This window comes from Bos javanicus, chromosome 12, assembly GCF_032452875.1.
Source record: "Bos javanicus breed banteng chromosome 12, ARS-OSU_banteng_1.0, whole genome shotgun sequence".
Lineage (NCBI taxonomy): Eukaryota > Metazoa > Chordata > Mammalia > Artiodactyla > Bovidae > Bos > Bos javanicus.
This window is the reverse complement of record NC_083879.1, coordinates 72,031,341-72,053,506: the sequence shown is the minus strand read 5'-3', so window position 1 is coordinate 72,053,506 and position 22,166 is coordinate 72,031,341. Positions and strand designations below refer to the sequence as shown.

General features: G+C 40.7%; 1 protein-coding gene across 3 annotated transcripts in view; it reads right to left on the bottom strand.

Annotated features, from left to right (window-relative positions):
- Positions 1-22,166, bottom strand: part of LOC133258050 (ATP-binding cassette sub-family C member 4-like) — a 334,436-nt gene that overhangs the window by 245,515 nt on the left and 66,755 nt on the right. For all 3 annotated transcript variants that reach the window (XM_061434384.1, XM_061434386.1, XM_061434387.1), the window contains exons 14-20: positions 20,635-20,731; positions 18,371-18,538; positions 16,909-17,049; positions 16,091-16,128; positions 15,602-15,696; positions 2,997-3,143; positions 869-948 (exon numbers count right to left, since the gene is read on the bottom strand). In XM_061434384.1, the coding sequence (XP_061290368.1) occupies positions 869-948; positions 2,997-3,143; positions 15,602-15,696; positions 16,091-16,128; positions 16,909-17,049; positions 18,371-18,538; positions 20,635-20,731 (766 nt within the window). The remainder of the gene's footprint in view (positions 1-868; positions 949-2,996; positions 3,144-15,601; positions 15,697-16,090; positions 16,129-16,908; positions 17,050-18,370; positions 18,539-20,634; positions 20,732-22,166) is intronic.

The following is a 22,166-nucleotide window of genomic DNA, read 5'->3' as shown; positions in this document are numbered from 1 at the left end:
GCCTGCCAATGCAGGAGACCTGGGTCTGGAAGATCCCCTGGACAAGGTAATTGCAACCCACTCAAGTATTCTTACCTTAGAAATCCCATGGACAGAGGAACCTCGTGGGCTATAGTCCATGGGGTCACAAAAGAGTCAGACACAATTTAGCAACTAAACAACAACCTTTTCCTCATTAAAGTATTATTTTCACCTTATTTTTACCAATCTTTTATTTGTAAGTAACCACAATTGGCTTTATCCAAATAAAATAGTGCAGTAAATATTTGTCCTCTGTGGTAATACAATGCATTGTGCATGTCTGACTCTTTGCAACCCCATGGACTATAGCCCGCCAGGCTCCTCTGCCCATGGAATTTTCCAGGCAAGAATACTGGAGTGGCTTGCCATTTCCTTCTCCAGAGGATCTTCTTGACGCAAGGATTGAACTCTTGTCTCTTGTGTCTCCTGCATTGGCAAGTGAATTCTTTAACACTGAGCCACTTGGGAAGCCCAATACAATGCATAATTTAGTTCATCTAGGCTATCTTTCCATGAGAGGTGATTTTTTTCTCTATTATGAAATGTGCTCACAATAAGGGAATCCACACCAGACATCTGGAAAGCAGAGGGAGAACCACTTACCCAGCCTGTCGCTGCTTCAGACCAACCTTGATGTGACTGGGTAGCCACTCCTGCCCCAGGTGTCACTCATGTTAGCCCAGCCTCCCAATGACAGCTGCACCCTTCTCTCACAAATATAACCTTTACTGAGGATAACAGGGCATATCACCAGGCTGAAAGCCCACCCTCAGCCCCTGTGAGAAAGCCTCGAGAAACAGGCATTCTGCTCTTCCCTGTGAGAACTCTGACAGGACTGGTACATTACCTGGATGAAATCTTGAAATATCAGGGGCAGCGAGTCATCCATATGCCCAATGTCTTTCGAGAAGCGATTTAAAATCCTTCCTGAAAGAACAGGATACAAGAAAATACTCATTTCCTCATAAAGGAGCCTTAAGAGAAACAATACGTGCACAAATCAAAACAATATTTTTAAAGCACATGTATTTATGGATTTCTCTGATGATACAGTGGATAAGAATCTGCTTGTCAATGCAGGGGACATTACAAATTCCACTTTTGAAAATAAAAGATAGGAAAGAGTTCAATTTAATATACCACTAAAAGAGTAAGTAATTTACAGCCCCTAAGCCTTTTGGGCAAAGCAGGCCTATCTTTGCAATACTTATTTGGGCTTCTATTTTCTTGAAGGAATGAAGTCGTGCTAAGAGCTAAAGGAGGGGGACACAAGATAAATATTAGTGTGCTGACTGCTCTAAAATTAGTGGCCTTCAGGATTTAAACTTGATCCCAAGTCCTTCAATATAAGTAAGTCAGCATCTGGAGAAGCCTACAGGTCTTGACTATAAAGAGCCTGGTTAACTGTGGTCATGAACACTCAGAGGCTGTGAGAACAGAAATTCAGTCCCACTTAATGCTCCCAACTTTGTGACTATAGTTTTCACACTAACAGGCAAAGTGGAGGAACTTCATACCCATAATAGCATAGACTCCTCCAACCCCTTCCTCACTCTGGCTTCATAATAACCTGAGATCTGTGTGGGCCTCTGCAGTTTACTATCCTGTGCTCTGCTCACAGCCTGGACTAAACAACGTGTGCTGAATAAATCTGAACAGATTTATGAGCTGCTGCCCTCGACATTCTTATTTAATCCTCACAACAGTCTTGTGGAACAGAAAGGGCAGTGGTTATTCCCATTTCACAGGAGAGAAGCTCCCAGACACCATGTCCTCATCCTCATTGAGGTTCATTAGGCACTGATCCTGTGCTAAGTGCTGTGAATTATTAACCTGCTTAATGCCCACAATACCAAGATATTGGTAAGTGTGTGAATAGTATCCTCATTTTATAGGTAAGAAGATCAAGACACAGAGAAATTAAATAATTAGCACAGAAGTATTCACATAACTATAACTATTACTATTAGTAACTAGCAACAGGACTGAACCCAGCCAGTTGGCTCCAGAGTCCACACTTAAGACCATGACAGCATCCTGCCTGGAGATTTGCCTGGCTAGGAGAATATACCTGCTTTGGCCTCAGTCACATGCTGAGTTGATGACCAGGCTGAGCCTACACTTGTCCTCCTTCCAGTCACATCCCTGCCTCGACAGGCCCTGTCAGTCATCACCTGTGAGAAAACAAAGCCACCCTGGGCCTCAGCACAAGTACAACCAACTGAACAGAGTGGGCATGTTCACTAAAGAACTGACTCTTCACAGAAACCCAGGTCAGGAGGCTGTCTCCTGAAGCAATACAGGTCAAAGGCCTCAAAGTAGAGGAAGCAACCACTGGAAAACCATCAGGGACACTCTTACTTAATACTGAAGATCCACCTGCTATGTACCACAAGACCTCTTAAATATAACCAAAAGTCCATTATAAAACTAGAGAGTTGATTTTATTGAAGATGATGTATACTTTTAACTGATCTTGTGTTTTAATCAATTTTCCATTACCATTTAGATAAACCTCAAAATATGAGCACATGTCAGACCTCTGTGATCCCAGAAATGGATGAGCAATGAAAAAGAGAAACACATAGCCTGTCTCCTATAGAGATGTTCCTGGAAGAAGGTCCTTCCTAGTTAGCTTAACATTATTAACACGGGAACATTTCAACAACTAGTCAAAAATATTTCAACACATTTGCATCATATGTTGGGTGCTTCATATGTCTTACAAATGGATTCATAAATCATCCTGCAAAGTAAACATTCATTTATCTTTATAGACACACATAAATTGGAATAAAAGGTTACATACTTCTATTCAGATTTTCTCTGGTAGGAAAGAATATCAGTGAAGCTTTTCATAGAAAATGAATGGTGATTTTCTTCTAAGCATCTCTTCCATTTTCAAATATCAAATGTAGTCAGGAATTAAATGTGTTAAAAGACATATTCACTGAGAAACCTGGTGTCTGACTTACCTATTGGATTTCTATAGAAGAACAATACTGGAGCTCTCAAAATGGACCGCAAAATTTTGTTATGCAAAGTTTGTGAAGCGTTAACAAGGACGTAGAATATCAACAGAGACCTTGTGATGCCAAAAAGGATGGTAGAAAAAGTTAAACCTGAAATAAAGAAACATCACTCAGTACAAGATCTCTGCCTTATCCTCAATGATGTTAAAGCATGACAGACAGTTTATAAAGATATTGTGTATTTTATTCTATAAATAAGATTTATATAAAAATTTATACATGTAGACTATAGAATACATTTATATATATATAAATGTATATATATGTAAATATACATATGAAATAGGTTGTATAAGAACTTGATGCTGTCACAAAATACATTTATAAAGAAGAATATGAAAATCACTATTTTTCTTTCACTAAATAGAAACAACAAAGGGGGAAATGTCTTATATAAATTACAGTTTCATTCTAGGCTTTCCTAATTCACTTACAAGTTCTAATAACAACTCACAAGAAAGATAATTACAGGGCTCCCTTGGTAGTTCAGTGTTGGAGAGTCCGTCTGCCAATGCAGGAGACATGGGTTCGATCCCTGACCCAGGTGGATCTCACATGTCTCAGAGCAGCTTAGCCTGTGCTCCATAACTATTGAGCTTGTGCTCTAGAGCCCAGGAACCACAACTACTAAAGCCCACTGGCTGCATCTACTGAAGTCCCCACACCCTAGAGCCCATGCTCTGAAACAAGAGAAGCCATGCAATGAGAAACCTGCACATCACAATTAGAGTAGACTCTGCCCTTGGCAACTAGAGAAAGTCCACACAGCGATGAAGACCCAGCATAGCCAAAAATAAATAAAACAAACAAACAAACAAAAAAAAACTTTAAAACAAAAAGAAAGATGATTATGAAAAACAGTTGATCTTCTTCCCTTTGCCACATTTCAAATCCCACTAGTTACATATTCCACAATCAAAGCATACCTCAGTTTTAGATATCAGTGTGAGAAGGAAGAGGAACAGGAGAAATGACTTACCATTTCCTTGTAAACAGTAAATTTACAGGAAAATTTACTTCTATGTAAAATAGCTACTTGAGAATCTACTTTTATAGCACAGAAAATTCTACTCAGTGGTGATCTAAATGAGAAGGAAACAAAAAAAATGGGGATATATGTGCACTGTACATATGACTGATGGCACTTTGTTGTACAGCAAAATCTCACACAACACTGTAAAGCAACTGTACTCCAGTGAAAACTAATAAAAATCAAATAAATAAAAAATAACATAGCAATTTCTATGTCCAAGTAGTTTTAAAGAGTACAGAAGGACCATATTAAGTTGCAAACAGACAACTTAATTATTTGCAACTAACAATTAATTAGTTTGCAAACTATTGCTATTCAAGAAATAGCAAGAAACTATTATATTTTGACAAGAGATAATTATAACCTAAATAATAATTTATAGATAATCTAAACAAGCAACTAACCTCTCACTAAGTGTTTTAAGGAAACACAAAGCATTTGTAAATAAATATTATCATTTAAAAATTTTTATCAATGATAAATGAGCATCACTATGCATATAAAACCACATCCAAAGTCAGAAGGAGCAGCCCCACATCCAAGGTCAGGGAAAACCTAGTAAGATGGTAGGCACTGGAGTGGCTGTGAGGAGATACCCCATGTCTAAGGGCAAAGGAGCAGCCCCAGCAAGACAGTAGAAGTGGCGAATTTATGTTTAGAATCAAACCCAATTCCTGCCAGAGATGCTCAGAGGGCTCAAATGAACCTTGTGTGCACCAGGACCCAGAGTCCCCACAGAGACTGAGACAGAACTGTGTTTGAGAGTTTCCTGTGGAGGTATGGGGTTGGCAGTGGTCTGCCGCAGGGACAGGAGCTCTGGGTGTGGGTATGGCATAAGTCCTCTTGGAGGAGGTTGCCATTAACCCCACCATAGAGCTGTCAGAACTTACACAGGACTGGGAAATAGACTCTTGGAGGGCACAACAGAACCTTGTGCACTAGGACCAAGGAGGAAGGAACAGTGACCCCAGAGGAGACTTGCCTATGGGTGTCCAGGAGTCTCTGGTGAAGGTGTGGGTTGGTGGTGGACTGCAGCAGGGTTAGGGGCATGGTCTTTAGCATTACATGCATGGGATCTTGTGAGGGAAGTCACCATTATATTCATTCAGCTCAGTTCAGCTCAGTTCACTGGCTCAGTCGTGTCTGACTCTATGCGACCTCATGAATCACAGCACGTGAGGCCTCCCTGTCCATCATCAACACCTGGAGTTCACTCAAACTCATGTCGATCAAGTCGGTAATGCCATCCAGATATCTTATCCTCTGTCGTCCCCTTCTCCTCCTGCCCCCAATCCCTCCCAGCATCAGGGTCTTTTCCAATGAGTCAACTCTTTGCATGAGGTGGCCAAAGTATTGGAGGTTCAGCTTTAGCATCAGTCGTTCCAATGAACAGCCAGGACTGATCTCCTTTTGGATGGACTGGTTGTATCTCCTTGCAGTCTAAGGAACTCTCAAGAGTCTTCTCCAGCACCACAGTTCAAAAGCATCAATTCTTCAGTGCTCAGCTTTCTTCACAGTCTAATTCTCACATCTATACATGACTGCTGGAAAATCATAGCCTTGACTAGACGGACCTTTGTTGGCAAAGTAATGTCTCTGCTTTTCAATATGCTATCTAGATTGGTCATAACTTTCCTTCCAAAGAGTATGCGTCTTTTATTTCATGGCTGCAGTCACCATCTGCAGTGATTTTGGAGCCCCAAAAATAAAGTCTGACACTGTTTCCACTGTTTCCCCGTCTATTTGCCATGAAGTGATGGGACCGGATGCCATGATCTTCATTTTCTGAATGTTGAGCTTTAAGCCAACTTTTTCACTCTCCTCCTTCACTTTCATCAAGAGGCTTTTTTAGTTCCTCTTCACTTTGTGCCATAAGGGTGATGTCCTCTGCATATCTGAGGTTATTGATATTTCTCCAAGCAATCTTTATTCCAGATTGTGCTTCTTCCAGCCCAGCATTTCTCATGATGTACACTGCTTATAAGTTAAATAAGCAGGGTGACAATATACAGCCTTGATGTACTCCTTTTCCTATTTGGAACCAGTCTGCTGTTCCATGTCTAGTTCAAGCTGTTGCTTCCTGACCTGCATATAGGTTTCTCAAGAGGCAGGTCAGGTGGTTTGGTATACCCATCTCTTTCAGAATTTTCCACAGTTTATTGTGATCCACACAGTCAAAGGCTTTGGCATAGTCAATAAAGCAGAAATAGATGTTTTTCTGGAATTCTCTTGCTTTTTTGATGATCCAGCGGATGTTGGCAATTTGATCTCTGGTTCCTCTGCCTTTTCTAAAACCAGCTTGAACATCAGGAAGTTCACCATTCACGTATTGCTGAAGCCTAGCTTGGAGAATTTTGAGCATTACTTTACTAGCATGTGAGATGAGTGCAATTGTGCGGTAGTTGGAGCATTCTTTGGCATTGCCTTTTTTGGGGATTGGAATGAAAACTGACCTTTTCCAGTCCTGTGGCCACTGCTGAGTTTTCCAAATTTGCTGGCATATTGAGTGCAGCACTTTCACAGCATCATCTTTCAGGATTTGAAATAGCTCACCTTGAATTCCATCACCTCCACTACCTTTGTTCATGGTGATGCTTTCTAAGGCCCACTTGACTTCACATTCCAGGATGTCTGGCTCTAGGTGAGTGATCACACCATCATGATTATCTGGGTAATGAACTCTTTTTTGTACAGTTCTCATGTGTATTCTTCTTAATATCTTCTGCTTCTCCTAGGTCCATACCATTTCTGTCCTTTATCAAGCCAATCTTTGCATGAAATATTCCCTTGGTATCTCTAATTTTCTTGAAGAGATCTCCAGTCTTTACCATTCTGTTATTTTCCCCCATTTCTTTGCACTGATCTCTGAGGAAGGCTTTCTTATCTCTTCTTGCTATTCTTTGGAACTCTGCATTCAGATGCTTATATCTTTCCTTTTCTCCTTTGCTTTTCACTTCTCTTCTTTTCACAGCTATTTGTAAGGCCTCCCCAGACAGCCATTTTGCTTTTTTGCATTTCTTTTCCATGGGGATGGTCTTGATCCCTGTTTCCTATACAATGTCACAAACTTCCGACCATAGCTCATCAGGCACTCTGTCTATTACATCTAGTCCCTTAAATCTATTTCTCATTTCCACTGTATAATCATAAGGGATTTGATTTAGGTCATACCTGATGGTCTAGTGGTTTTCCCTACTTTCTTCAATTTAAGTCTGAATTTGACAATAAGTAGTTCACGATCTGAGCCACAGTGAGCTCCAAGTCTTGTTTTTGCTGACTGTATACAGCTTCTCTATCTTTGGCTGCAAATAATATAATCAGTCTGACTTCGGTGCGACCATCTGGTGATTTCCATGTGTAGAGTCTTCTCTTGTGTTGTTGGAAGAGGGTGTTTGCTAAGACCAGTGTGTTTTCTTAGCAAAACTCTATTAGCCTTTGCCCTGCTTCATTCCGTACTCCAAGGCCAAATTTGCCTGTTACTCCAGGTGTTTCTTGACTTCCTACTTTTGTGTTTCAATCCCGTATAATGAAAAGGACATCTTTTGGGGGTGATAGTACTAAAAAGTTAGGACTTCCCTGGTGGCTCAGATGGTAAAACATCTGTCTACAATGCAGGAGACCCGGGTTCAATCTCTGGGTCAGGAAGATCCCCCCGAGAAGGAAATGGCAATCCACTCAAGTACTATTGCCTGGAAAATCCCATGGACAGAGGAGCCTGGTAGGCTGCAGTCCATGGGGTTGAAAAGAGTCAGACTGAGCAACTTCACTTTCATTTTCACTTTCTAAAGGGTCTTGTAGGTTTTCATACCTCCACCATAGTTTATCTTTATTACCTCCACCATAGTTTGGCCCAAGATAAGTAGCAGGGAGGGAACACAGCTCCACCCATCAACAGAAAATCGGATTAAAGATTTACTGAGCATAGACCTGCCCATCAGAACAGGACCCAGTATCTCCCTTAGTCAGTCTCTCCCATCAGGAAGCTTCCATAAGCTTCTTATCATTCTCCATCAGAGGGCAGACAGACTGAAAGCCACAATCACAAAAAACTAACCAATCTAATTACATGGACCACAGCCTTGTCTAACTCAATGAAACTATGAGCCATGTCATGTAGGAGTACCTAAGACTGATGGGTCATGGTGGAGAGTTCTAACAAAATGTGGTCCACTGGAGAAGGGAATGACAAACCACTTCAGTATTCCAGTCTTGAGAACCCCATGAACAGTATGAAAAGGCAAAAAGATAGGACACTGAAAGATGAACTCCCCAGTTGGTAGGTACCCAATATGCTACTAGAGAACAGTGGAGAAATAACTCCAGAAAGAATGAAGAGACAGAGCCAAAGCAAAAATAACAGCCAGTTGTGGATGTGACTGGTGATAGAAGCAAGGTCCGATGTTGTAAAGAGCAACATTGCAAAGGAACCTGGACTATTAGGTCCATGAATCCAGGCAAATTGGAAGTGATCAAACAGGAGATGGCAAGAGTGAATGCCATCAAATTCCTAAAATTCCACATTTTAGGAATCAGTGAACTAAAATGGACTGGAATGGGTGAATGTAACTCAGAAGAACTTTATATCTACTACTGTGCACAGGAATCCATTAGAAGAAATGGAGTAGCCATCATATTCAATGAAAGAGTCCAAAATGCAGTGCTTGGATGCAATCTCAAAAAACACAGAATGATCTCTGTTCATTTCCAAGGCAAACCATTCAGTATCACGGTAATCTAAGTCTATGTCCTGACCAGTAATGCCAAAGAGGTTGAAGTTGAACAGTTCTATGAAGACCTACAGGACCTTCTAGAATTAACACCCAAAAAAGATGTCCTTTTCATTATAGAGAACTGGAATGCAAAAGTAGGAAGTCAAGAAACACCCAGAGTAACAGGCAAATCTGGCCTTGGAGTACAGAATGAAGCAGGGCAAAGGCTCTTAGCATTCTGCCAAGAGAATACACTGGTCATAGCAAATACCTTCTTCCAACAACACAAGAGAAGACTCTACACATGGACATCACCAGATGGTCAACATCTAATTCAAATTGATTATATTCTTTGCAGCCAAAGATGGAGATGTTCTATACAGTCAGCAAAAACAAGACCGGGAGCTGACTGTGGCTCAGATCATGAATTCATTATTGCCAAATTCAGACTTAAATTGAAGAAAGGGAAAGCCACTACCATTCAGGTATGACCCAAATCAAATCCCTTATGATTATACAGTGGAAGTGAGAAATAGATTTAAGGGACTAGATCTGATAGAATACCAGATGAACTATGGATGGAGGTTTGTGACATTGTACAGTAGACAAGGAGCAAGACCTCCCCAAGAAAAAGAAATGCAAAAGAACAAAATGGCTGTCTGAGGAGGCCTTACAAATAGCTGTGAAAAGAAGAAAAGCAAAAAGCAAAGGAGAAAAGGAAAGATATACCCATTTAAATGCAGAGTTCCAAAGAATAGCAAGGAGAGATAAGAAAGCATTCCTCAGTGATCAGTGCAAAGAAATAGAGAAAAACAATAGAATGGGAAAGACTAGAGATCTCTTCAAGAAAATTAGAGATACCAAGGGAACATTTCATGCAAAGATGGGCTCAATAAAGGACAGAAATGTTATGGACTTAACAGAAGCAGAAGATATTATGAAGAGGTGGCAAGAATACACATAAGAACTGTACAAAAAAGATCTTCACGACCCAGATAATCATGATGTTGTGATCACTCACCTAGAGGCAGACATCCTGGAATGTGAAGGCAAGTGGGCCTTAGTAAGCATCACTACAAACAAAGCTAGTGGAGGTGATGGAAATCCAGTTGAGCTATTTCAAATCCTAAAAGATGATACTGTGAAAGTGCTGTACTCAATATGTCAGCAAATTTGGAAAACTCAGCAGGGGCCACAGGACTGGAAAAGGTCAGTTTTCATTCCAATCCCAAAGAAAGGAAATGAATGCTCAAACTACTGCACATTTGCTCCTATCTCACACGCTAGCAAAGAAATGTTCAAAATTCTCCAAGCCAGGCTTCAGCAATACGTGAACCATGAACTTCTAGATGTTCAAGCTGGTTTTAGAAAAGGCAGAGGAACCAGAGATCAAATTGCCAACACCTGCTGGATCATGGAAAAAAGCAAGAGAGTTCCAGAAAAACATCTATTTCTCCTTTATTGACTATGTCAAAGCCTTTGACTGTGTGGATCACAATAAACTGTGGAAAATTCTGAACGAGATGGGAATATCAAACCACCTGACCTGCCTCTTGACATATCTGTATGCAGATTGTAAGCAACAGTTAGAACTGGACATGGAACAACAGACTGGTTCCAAATAGGAAAAGGAGTATGTCAAGGCTGTATTTTGTCATCATGCTTATTTAACTTATATGCAGAGTACATCATGAGAAACACTGGGCTGGATGAAGTACTAACTGGAATAAAGATTGCTTGGAGAAATACCAATAACCTCAGATATGCAGATGACATTACCCTTATTGTAGAAATGAAGAACTAAAGAGTCTCTTGATGAAAGTGAAAGAGGAGAGGGAAAAAGTTGGCTTAAAGCTCAACATTCAGAAAACTAAGATCATGGCATGTGGTCCCATCACTTTATGGCAAACAGATGCGGAAACAGTGGAAACAGTGACAGACTTTATTTTTTGGGACTCCAAAATCACTGCAGATGGTGATTGCAGCCATGAAATTAAAAGACGCTTACTCCTTGGAAGAAAAGTTATGACCAACCGAGACAGCATATTAAAAAGCAGAGACATTACTTTGCCAATAAAGGTCTGTCTAGTCAAGGCTGTGGTTTTTCCAATAGTCATGTATAGATGTGAGAGTTGGACTATAAAGAAAGCTGAATGCCAAAGAATTGATGCTTTTGAACTATGATGTTGGAGAAGACTCTTGAGAGTCCCTTGGACTGCAAGGAGATCCAACCAGTCCATCCTAAAGAAAAGGACTGATGTTGAAGCTGAAACTCCAATACTTTGGCTACCTGATGCAAAGAGCTGACTCATTTGAAAAGACCCTGATGCTGGGAAAGATTGAGGGCAGGAGGAGAAGGGGACGACAGAGGATGAAATGATGGGATGGCATCACTGACTCAATGGGCATGAGTTTGAGTAAACTCTGGGAGTTGGTGACGGACAGGGAAGCCTGGTGTGCAGCAGTACGTGGGGTCACAACGTCAGACTGACTGAGCAACTGATCTGATCTGAACTAAACTGATCCATATAAAAATGAAAATAGCCCTCCGAACATCTCTTCAACTCACAATGGTAAATAAAGGAGTGATGACCCTTGTAATAAATATTCCTTCATGTAGTGTTTTTCCATTCAGCTGACACATCAGTGTTAAACTCTGAAACCTGCTCAGATTCCTGAATTCCATCAACAAGCATTTGCCTTAGCCCACTACCCTATATGAATATAAAACAGAATCCTTTCCTTCTTCCTTTAAGCCCCCATAGTCCACCAATTAAGAAGGTAAACAGCTAACGTATTTGGATTTCTTAGCAAGTGATTCATAAAATAAATACCAAATTTCAAAGAGTGGATTTTTATATAACACATTCTTTGTAGCCAGTTTATACAAGTGTTTCCTGTGGGAATATTGTTATTTATTTATTTTTACTGGAATATACTTGCTTTACAATGTTGTGTTAGTTTCTGTACAAGGAAGTAAATCAGCAATATGTACATATATCCCGTCCTCCTATACCTCCCCTTCTCAATTAATCCCACCCCTCAATGTCCTCAGAGAGCACTGTACTGAGTTCCCTGTACTATCCAGCAAGTTCCCACTAGCTATCTAGTGTATGGTAGTGTATATCCTAACCTGTCCATTCATCTCCTACACCTCCCCCACATGTTTCCACACATATGTTCTCTACATCACTATCTCTATTCCTGCAAATAGGTTCATCTGTACCATTTTGCTAGAGTTCACATATATGTGTTAATATGTGCTTTTTTTTTTTTTTTGCTTTTCTTTCTGACTTACTTCACTCTGTATAACAGACTCTAGGTCCACCCATGTCTCTACAAATCAGCTAATTTCATTCTTTTTTGTAGCTGAGTAATATCCCATTATATATAGGTATCATAAATGAGATGAAAACACAATCCTCAGAATGGGAGAAAATAACTGTAAACTAAGCAACTGACAAGGGATTAACCTTCAAAATATACAAACAGTTTATGCAGCTCAATATCAAAAAAACAAACAATCCAATCAAAAAATAAGTGGAAGACATAAATAGACATTTCTCCAAAGAAAACATACCAATGGTCAACATGAAAAAAAAAAAAAAGTCTATATCACTAATTATTAGAGAAATGCAGATCGAAACTACAATGAGGTGTCACCTCACATCAATCAGAATGGCCATCAGCAAAAAATCTTACAATAAATGCTGGAAAGGCTGGAGAGAGAAGGGAACCCTCGTGCACTATGGTGGGAATGTAAATTGATATAACTACTATGGAGAACAGTATGGAGGTTCATTACAAACTAAAAATAGAACTACCATATGACCTTGGTAGTCCAGGAGCCCCAGTTCTAGACATATACCCAGAGAAAAACATAGTCCAAAAGGATACATACCAGGATATATACACCCCAATGCTCATTGCAGCACTGTTTACAACAGCTAACATGTGAAAGCAACCTAAATAACCATTGGCAGGAATGGACAAAGAAGAGGTGGTACATACATACAATGGACTATTACACAGTCATTAAAAAAGAATGAAATAATGCCATTTGCCACAACATGGGTGGGCCTAGAGATTGTCAGGCTGAATGAAGTAAGTCAGAGAGGAAAAATATTGTAAAACATCCCTTATAGGTGGAACCTAAAAAGAAATTATACAAATAAATGTATTTATGTAACAGAAACATACTGACAGACTTAGAGAATGAAATTATGGTTGTCAGGGGGAAGAAGAAAGGGGAAGAGATAGTTAGGGAGTTTGGGATCAACATGCACACTCTTCTATATTTAAAGTGGGTAACCAAAAAGAACCTACTGTATAACACAGGGAACTCTGCTCAGTTATGTGATAGCCTGGACGGGGGGTGGGGAAGGGATTTGGAGGAGAATGAATATATGTATGGCTGAGTGTCTTTGCTGTCCACCTGAAACTATCACAACATTGTTAATCATCTATGTGTGCATGCTAAGTCACTTCAGTCATGTCCAACTCTTTGCAACCCTATGGACCATAGCCCATCAGGCTTCTCAGTCCATGGTGCTGGGAGCCAGCACAGGAGTACCCTCCCATGACAAGGTCATGCGGGAGAGCCCTGATGGCCAAGGTGAGTCAGGACTCAAGGGGCCCCCTGGATCTGCTTGAGCATCTACCCCAAAACCAGAATCTGTCTGTTTTACTATTTTACGACTTCCACCAACTCCTCTGATATTAACAGGGGGCTATCCTCAACCACCTTTCTCTGAATGAAATCAACTTACGGCCCTAGTTAATAAGTCTCCTGGGCATAATAGGAGTGTTTCAATCCAAACCCCTCAGATGGCTCTCTTAACTTGCCTGACAGGTTTATCCGGACTCCTACACCTACACATATGATTGTTTACAGCCTCCCAACTGCAAGAGGTATGGGCAGCTTAAGATATTAAAATAGTATAGAGCCTCTTGGGGAGTTAGAAATTATTAGAATAGAACTAGTAGAAGATTTCATTGTTGAGCTAATGCTTGCTGCCAAGTTTCCATATCCCTTACCCACTGTGTCCCTGGGAGTATAATTAATTAATTAATATAGTTGGTATATAGAAAAAATAAGTAGTGGCCTTGGTGTTAACAACTTTAGACCCTTGAGGTAGTAAATTCTTTCCTTGCTAAAGCCCACTGCACATTTGCCTTATAGGAATGCAACTTTATCTAGTGCTTTCAGAGAGTGGCGCCAAACTTTAGAAAATTACTTTTAGAGAAAATAAGTTTTCTGGTTAACTAACCTTTATCAGAACAAAAAGTCATAAAATGTTAATAGGCCTCCTGGCCAGAAGATGATGTAAATCACCTAAAGCATTTGTATACGATAAGTTTGCAGAAAAGAAAGCCTGGTCTCGATGAGGATCAAGGACTGCTGACTTTGCATGACTCTGCATTCACTATTATCCTCTATGTACAACTTAGGGTATAAAAACTCCTTTTGAAAATAAAGCTATTGGCCTTGCTCATCAGGCTTGGTCTCCCTGTGTCATTCTTGTTTCCTTTTCTCTCCTTTTCTTCTCTGTTCTTCTTTCAGGATGACTAATTGGAGCGTGGGGGCTCTCTGAGACCACTTAACTGCCCGGGCTTCTAAGACCCACTCAAGAAGGTGCCTAAGGTGGGGCACCTTCAGCTATTCGAGAGGGCACCTGTGGCCTCTGTGGTCAGAGAAAGTTCAGTGTTACGAACTTTATTGGTTTTCTGCATAAACCAGTTAGATCAAGCCTCTTTCTCTCCCCTTTTATCTATCCTCTTTCGCCAACGCCGTTCTCCTGAGGGAATCGCTGGATCCAACTGGGGCTGGACCCTGGTACCATGGGATATCACAGGCAAGAATACTGGAGTTGGATGCCATTCCCTTCTCCAGGGATCGAACCCAGGTTTCCTGCATTGTAGGCAGATTCTTTACTATCTGAGCAACCAGTGAAACCCAATCATTTATAATCCAATATAAAATTATTTTATTATTTTTATTTATAATTTAAAAATTAATTAATTGATATTATTATTATTTATTATTATGCCCCAATGTTCATAGTAGTAAATATTTATAATAGCCAGGACATGGCAGCAATCTAAATGTCCATCAACAAATGAATGGATAAAAAGATATTTCAAATTTTAGATGATGACATCTTTTAAACACTATGTAATATTATATATATTCTAAGCTCTTGTGAATACAGTGAGTCATGTTAATATTAGTCACATGTTAAATTAATCACATATCTGGAGATAAGATAACACTGTGAACTCAAGGTAAGAAAGAGAAGGAATCTATCCCCAGATGCTGGATTCCCCCTGCTTAGCTTCTCAAGTAATTAGTGATGCCCAAGAGATGAGCAGTGTGGTGAAGGGATTTTGCATACCTTCAAGATCAATAAAAGCCAGAGCTTATTCAGACAGAATTGGAAAACTCTGAACCACAGAGTAGGGATCTGTTTCTAATCCCATTGCCCATTCATATAACAATATAAGATTTAGCTAAAGCAACCTATTAGAATAGACAATACCATGTATTTACAGTGGCTGATTTTCTGAATGTGCAATCCTGGTTTAACTACCAAAACCAGTGCACAATAAATCAAGAATCTCCATTCAACTTCTTTCTTCTAGATTTTAAAGATAATTGTTCTAGTTAATTCACAGAGTAAATGCAAATCAAACTCTTAAATCTGTTGAGACATTACCGAATTATGCCTGGAAGCCCTAGATGCTCACACAGGCTCCTTGTAAGCACCTCACACTCTCATATAATAGACCGGAGAATTCAACTTTACCTGAATAGGCTCCTAAATACCAGTTCAGATCAAGCATCACAATTGTCTCTCCTTTTCCATATACCTCAAAATACAGGGCACTTTGTAAATTTGCCCTATAGAACAGGGAAGAAAAAAATATTATGCTTCAGACAGAATGTATTCAAATATATATATATAAAAAAACTCAATTTGAGAAATGTATTTTATGCTAGAAAAATGGTTCCCAGTTCACAGGGCTCTGTGTCCATCTACCTTATAAAGATTCAATTTGAATCACAACCTTCAGTTTTCAAAATCATCTATGAGGAAGCTGCTGAGGGTCAGACCTGGGGAGAGACAACGGGAGCGTCACTCTCCACCAGCAGGAACTTTACTTTTTCTTCAGGGAAACTATGTGAGGGTCAGAAGAGGAGGCTGAACAAGCCCCTCCCTTCTCCCCCTGACTGTGGGAAAGTGAGATTTCATGCAGATTTCACAGCACTTTGGGTCAGATCAGGAATCACTCACCAGTATGCAAGCCACCAATCCTGCAGGGCGTAGGCAACCTGGAGCAGGAAACAACAGTCACTCACACACTGACGTCACTGAGCCTCACACCCCGCTCAATAGGATGGGGGATGGAAAGGCTCCAGAAAACAGAGATGGTCCTTTCAGCCCAGGCCTGTGCCAAGCCCCACACCTCAGATGGCTACAGGTCAAGGGAGGGCATCTTACATTTTAAACTCTTTAAAAGATATTCTTTTTTCCCTGGAAGTTCTCCATCACGTACATAATACCGATAACCTTCACTTATTTTGCTCCCCACAGATAACGTACCTCAAAGCAAACACAAGTGAATTGCAAAATGCAGTAATCATAGTGCAAATGTAAGAAAAAAACATTCGACAAGTACTGTGATGGTCAGCTGTCTGTGTCAGCTTGGGCAGGCCAGTGTCCAATGATTCAACACTCGTCTAGATGTTGCCATGAAGGTATTTTGTGGATGTGGGTCACATCCATCATCAGAACTTCAGTAGAGGAGATCACACTCAACACTGTGGTGGCCTCATCCAGTCAGTCAAAGGCCCTAAGAGCAAAACCTGAGGCCGCTTGGAAGAAGAAGAAATTCTGCCTCAGACAGCAGGGTAGGCTCCTGCCAGACGTTCCAGCCTTCAGGCTTGCCTTTCTGGTTTCACATTCACCCAGCTAGATCCTACAACTGCATGAGCCAGTTCTTTGAGATAAATATCTTCATATACATATTAAAAATAATGATAACATAAATACAGTATAAATATGTAAATACCAAGCTGAGGGCACACACCAAAATAAATGTCCTTATTTACCTGAGCTGCAATGTTCACTAGAATAAGGAAAATGATGATAAACCATTGAGCACCAGCTGTGAAGTAATCGTTGTAGGTCTTAATACCAACTTTTCCTTCCAAACGGTCCTCTAGAGGAAGTGTGACCTCTATATTCTCAGTCTGGGAGGGAAAAATCGCAGTGAGAGACAAAATTTTAAATAAGGAATCCCCGAATGTGAAAAGTTCAACAAAGCCCTCTACAGCAAAGCTGTGGGGAGACAGACACATCTCATACACTAGTAGAAGTGCAAGATGGTCCATCTCCTATGGAGAGGAGTGTGGGAGTATCTGGCCAAACCATGTGTGCATTTATCTTTGGACCCAGCCATCCCACTCCTAAGAATCTGTTAGAAATAAGAAAGCATCATTTGTACAAGGTTATTCACTGTTGGGTGGCTTTGCTTAAAGTCAGTCATGACTCTCAGCAGAAGCTTGTTCCAAATTAATACACAAAATGATATGAAGCTTATGTATCCTTCTAGATAATTTATGTCATTCAATAATAGAAACATGAAACATACAGCATACTTGTGGTTCAAAATACTAGCTAAATACAGTAAACTGAGGTCACCGAGTGAATTTGAGTAAAATGGGTTTGGATAGTAAGAGACAAGCATATAATCTGAATCTATCTGATTCCTAAATTTCAGAGAGTGATTCCTGAGTTTAGAAACTGAGGAATTAATCCAAATGCTTATCAGAATCAATCAGAGTTTGGATACTGAGGAAATCTATGTATGTTTTTAAGGGAGATCTAGTGCATTTCCACATTTCTGTCTGAAGGACTTAGAATGCATTATAGAGTCACAGGAGCCCAGGATGTCCTCAGCTCTCTCCTGACCACTGGGGTTCAAGGTGGATTAGACGTGGTTCTCAGTCTTAAAGGATAAGAAAGGAAGATGGGAACTAACTCCAAAGTCTGCTGTTTGTCAGGTTCTTTGCACATGCTACCTCTGATCCATCACAGACCATCTGACGATGAGACAAAATACTACCATCAGTCACCTGCAGTGCCAGGACATTCCAAAATATAGGAAAAGTAGCTGATTTAATGTGGCAACATCAGGACTCAGTCTAAGGGGGTCTTCACATTAAGCCTCTGGATGCATAAGGGAAGCTTGGGGCCACCACAGTGAGTAGGCTGTTACTATGGTAAGTGAAAGAGTTCACATATCATTGTGAGTCACATACACCCAGGAAGCCATAGCAGTGCACCCACTACTGATCTCCATAAGATCCTCCATCCTACACCCAAAGGAGAACCACAAGCAGGCTTGCTCCCTTCATGCTCTTCTAACTCTACCAGTTCCATGGAACAGGGCCTTGGACTCTTAGGATCTACTTTAAGGCAAATGAAGATGTCACCAGTGGAACAGACTGAAGCTCCACAAGTCTACCAAGAGCAGACATACAGCGGCGTGTTGCAGGATGAGAAACTCACATCTTGGAGCTCTGGAGCAGCATCTCTCATCAAGGGTCTGGACTGATTATTCAGGGTAGAAGATTCCAGATCTGGAGATGGTTCTTCCTCATTCCTCTTTAAAAGGAAATCAAAATCTACCCCAGATTTCAGGAGCCCAGTGTAAGTTCCACGTTGTACTATTTTGCCCTAAAATAAAGAATTTGAGAGGAATATATTTGCATTAGATAATAGTAATATAATCTGAACACTAATCAACTAAAGTTAACTGGTCATAAATTATGATCTTTCTAACTACCATGGGCATTTAGGGAAGCAAGAAGTACAGAGTTTGGTGGGAGGATCAGCACAGTCTTTTTAGACAACATGGGAACTGAGAAACACCTCATGTGAGAAGCAGAATTTAAAAAGAAAAATTAATTGGGGAGGATATTCCAGGAGAGAAAAATACTGACACAACTACATAGGTAACAGTCATTCATCAGAACTTCACTGACCACTGTCATTTTCATAGTTTCATGCACTCAGCTGGGACAGGACATGTAGGAACCAGCCCTGGGCAGAGAACCCAGGACCTGCATCTTCACAGTATTTTATAGCTTCCCCACAAATGTAGGAAGTTCCCAGCTGAAAATTCAATATTCCACCTGTTAAAGAAACTAAACAAGGAGGCCATGAGATTGGGGTGGCACTAATGCCTTGGCAGCCAGCAAACCAAAATCTAAGCCACAATCAGTGCACCCAGATCCAAGAAAAAAACTTAGGAACAACCAACCACAAGCAGCCAATGAGGCTTCCCCAAATCAGGCCTCTGTTTAAGCTACAGCCAATTTAATCATTTTCTTTGAACACATGTGACACATCCTTGCACAGTTTCCCTCCCTTACAAAGTCATATAAAATAATATGCAGATATTTTCACAATTTTCTCACCCCATGTAACAAGACTCAGCTGATTTAGTCAGTGGCAAACAAAATATTATAAAAAATCCTAAAATGAAAAATTCATAAAATGAAAGCAGCTCTGGTTAAGACAAGTCAGGTGGAAGAAATGACCCAGGACCCTCGCTGGACCCCTTCTCACCCTATCCCCTGAGGTGTCCCCTTGGAGAAACTCAGTGAAGACTTTAAGTACCATCTGACACTGCAGAACAAGAAAATTATTCAGGATACATTGTGTTATTTCACTTGGGAGGCAAAATTCATGCACCTTTTAAATGAAATGACCACTTTCCACTTCACATCTGTAACATGCACAAGGAAATGACTGGTGGTACAAAGGTTGCAGCTGTACTCTGCAAGCAAGTACTGACAATTTCGAGAGGACAGCTATCCTCTCCCTTCTGCGAATAGGACCAGATGAATAGTAAGGAATCTTTTAAATCCCATATCAGACTACATCACTCCTCTGCTCTGGACTGCTCAAGACTTCCATCCCACTTCCACCCACTGCCCAGTGCTCAGAGACCAGCTCTCTCCACATCCCCCTGCTCACTCTCCCCAGACACACTGGTCTTCCTGTTGTTTCTCCAACCTGCCAGGTCAGCTCCTTCCTTAGGACCCGCTGCCTCAGACCCGCCTACCCCAGGTGATTGCATGGCCCCCACCTTCATGTCACTCAGGCCACATGAGGCACCAGCTCTTTAAGCAGGCAACTAGGATGTCAGCTCCACCCCTCTCTCTTTGTCACATTTGTCCCCATAAGAACAGGAGCCCCATAAAGCAGAGCTTTATCATCCTGCTGCACAGGCTCCCACACATATCAGGCATGGAAAGAGACAGTGAGATCAGCAACTGGGGACACCAGCAGAGTGGGCGTCTCTGACCCGGGTGCTAAGATACTCAGCCTCGCTTCTGGTGTTAACGGAAGATGCTCTTTAGCAAACTGCGTATGACAATCACGTGGATACAAACAAGTCTTAGTATCTCTAATTTCCAAATAATATACTTTGACTTAAATCCTGGAAGGGGAAAACAAAAAGTTCTATATAAAATAGCATCATTATCCTTAACAAATTTCACAAGAACAGTGATGACTCAGTAACCCTGTGGTAGCACTTTTATACACTTTAGGGTTTATGTGGCTTAGATTATAGTAGTGACATTTCTACAGGTCTTTGGATTCATTGTCAAAGGCATGAACACCACCTTAGAGAAGAAGAAGCTGTAAAACTGAGGGAGAAGACGGTGTTTACCATGAACCCAAGGAGAGTGACCTGCTGAGAGGCCTGGCTTTCAGCACACCTGAGTGCTAGCAAGTTTCACAGGTGTTTAGAAATTACTTACACCTTTCAATATCAGAATCCAACTTGCAGCTTTTAGGTACTGCCACTGATGCGTCACTAAGATTGTGCTCTTCTCCCTCAAGGCTTGACAAATACACCTACAAATGTAAAATGTACAGTATACAAAAGCACATTAATGGGACTGCTCCAAATTGGGAACATATTTTGTAAACATGAGACAAAGACAACACAGCAAAGATCTGTAGTTTAAATACCAAATCAATAATACAAATTGAATAAACATAAATCAATAAATCTAACTACGTCCTCACAGTCATCAGCAGCAAACTTTAAAGAATAGTTACGTTCAAAAATTCTATAAAGCAATCCCATGAAGAAGGCACTAACAGCTAAGGCATTTTTGCCTAAAACTCAGCTTAATCCATTTACATGTTTCATAAAGAAAAACAACTAATACTGGAATTCTAAAACTTGACTGAACTAAAACACTTTTATTTCTATGCAGGAATGGAAAAGAGGAATCTATGTCATATAAAAATGTGTACATTTATCTTAGACAGTTTTCTAGGTGATTATTCATGATTAATGATGTACATATTGCAACAAAAAATAGATTCTTGGTAACTTTTGCCAGAGTGCATTTTTTAGATACTTCTTCCAAAATAGTACTAGATAGAAAATTAATGCCAGCATGGCTTCCATCAGTCTCTACAACATTCCCAGTCCCATCCAGGAAGCAAGTCTTTTTTCACTAGGACTGAACACCTTCCAAACATGAATATGAAAGATTGGAATCCAAATTACAGCAGGAATCATCCAACAGCAACTTTAATTTCTTTGCTACAATAAAAAAAAAAAAAAAAAAAAAAAAACTGCTGCTACATTTTATTTTATTTTATTTTTTTTGCTGCTACATTTTAAATGCAGACCCCCAGGAAGTGGTGACAGTCCCATTCAGGAGGTAATTTTTTTTTTTTTTAACTTGCACTGAAAACTTTCTGAATGTGAAAATGAAAGATGAGAGTCCAAACAGTCCCAATCAGAGGGAAAAATCACCCAAGGCTCAAAGGACACACAATTTTCTTAGCCAAGACTTCCTCAGAATTCAAACCTCAGTGTTTTTTTTTTTTTTTCCATAGTACTCCTCAGACTGCTCCTACATTTTAAAGGCAGACCCCTAGGGACTCAGTCCCAGTCTCACCCCAGAGGATCTACAGCCCCTCCAGGGAAGCGAGTGAGTGGGTCCAGGACTCCAGTGACCACATGCAGGGCTCCAGGCAGGTATTCTGGATGCCCAAGCCCCTCGTAGAGCAAATCTCAGGGACCTGGGCCAGAGCTCAGCTTGTGAGTGAGTCAGATGAAGAGTCTGGAGGCAACAGACTGCAGCTCAGTCCCTCTCACGAGCCTGACAACATCAGACAAGTGACTAAACTTCAGACATTTTTAGGGGACTTCCTAGGTGATACAGTGGTTGGGAATCCACATGCCAATGCAGGGGACACAGGTTAGATATCCCTGGCAGCCTGCTAGGGGGACTAAGATCCCACATGCCTCAGAGTGCCTGAGCCTGTG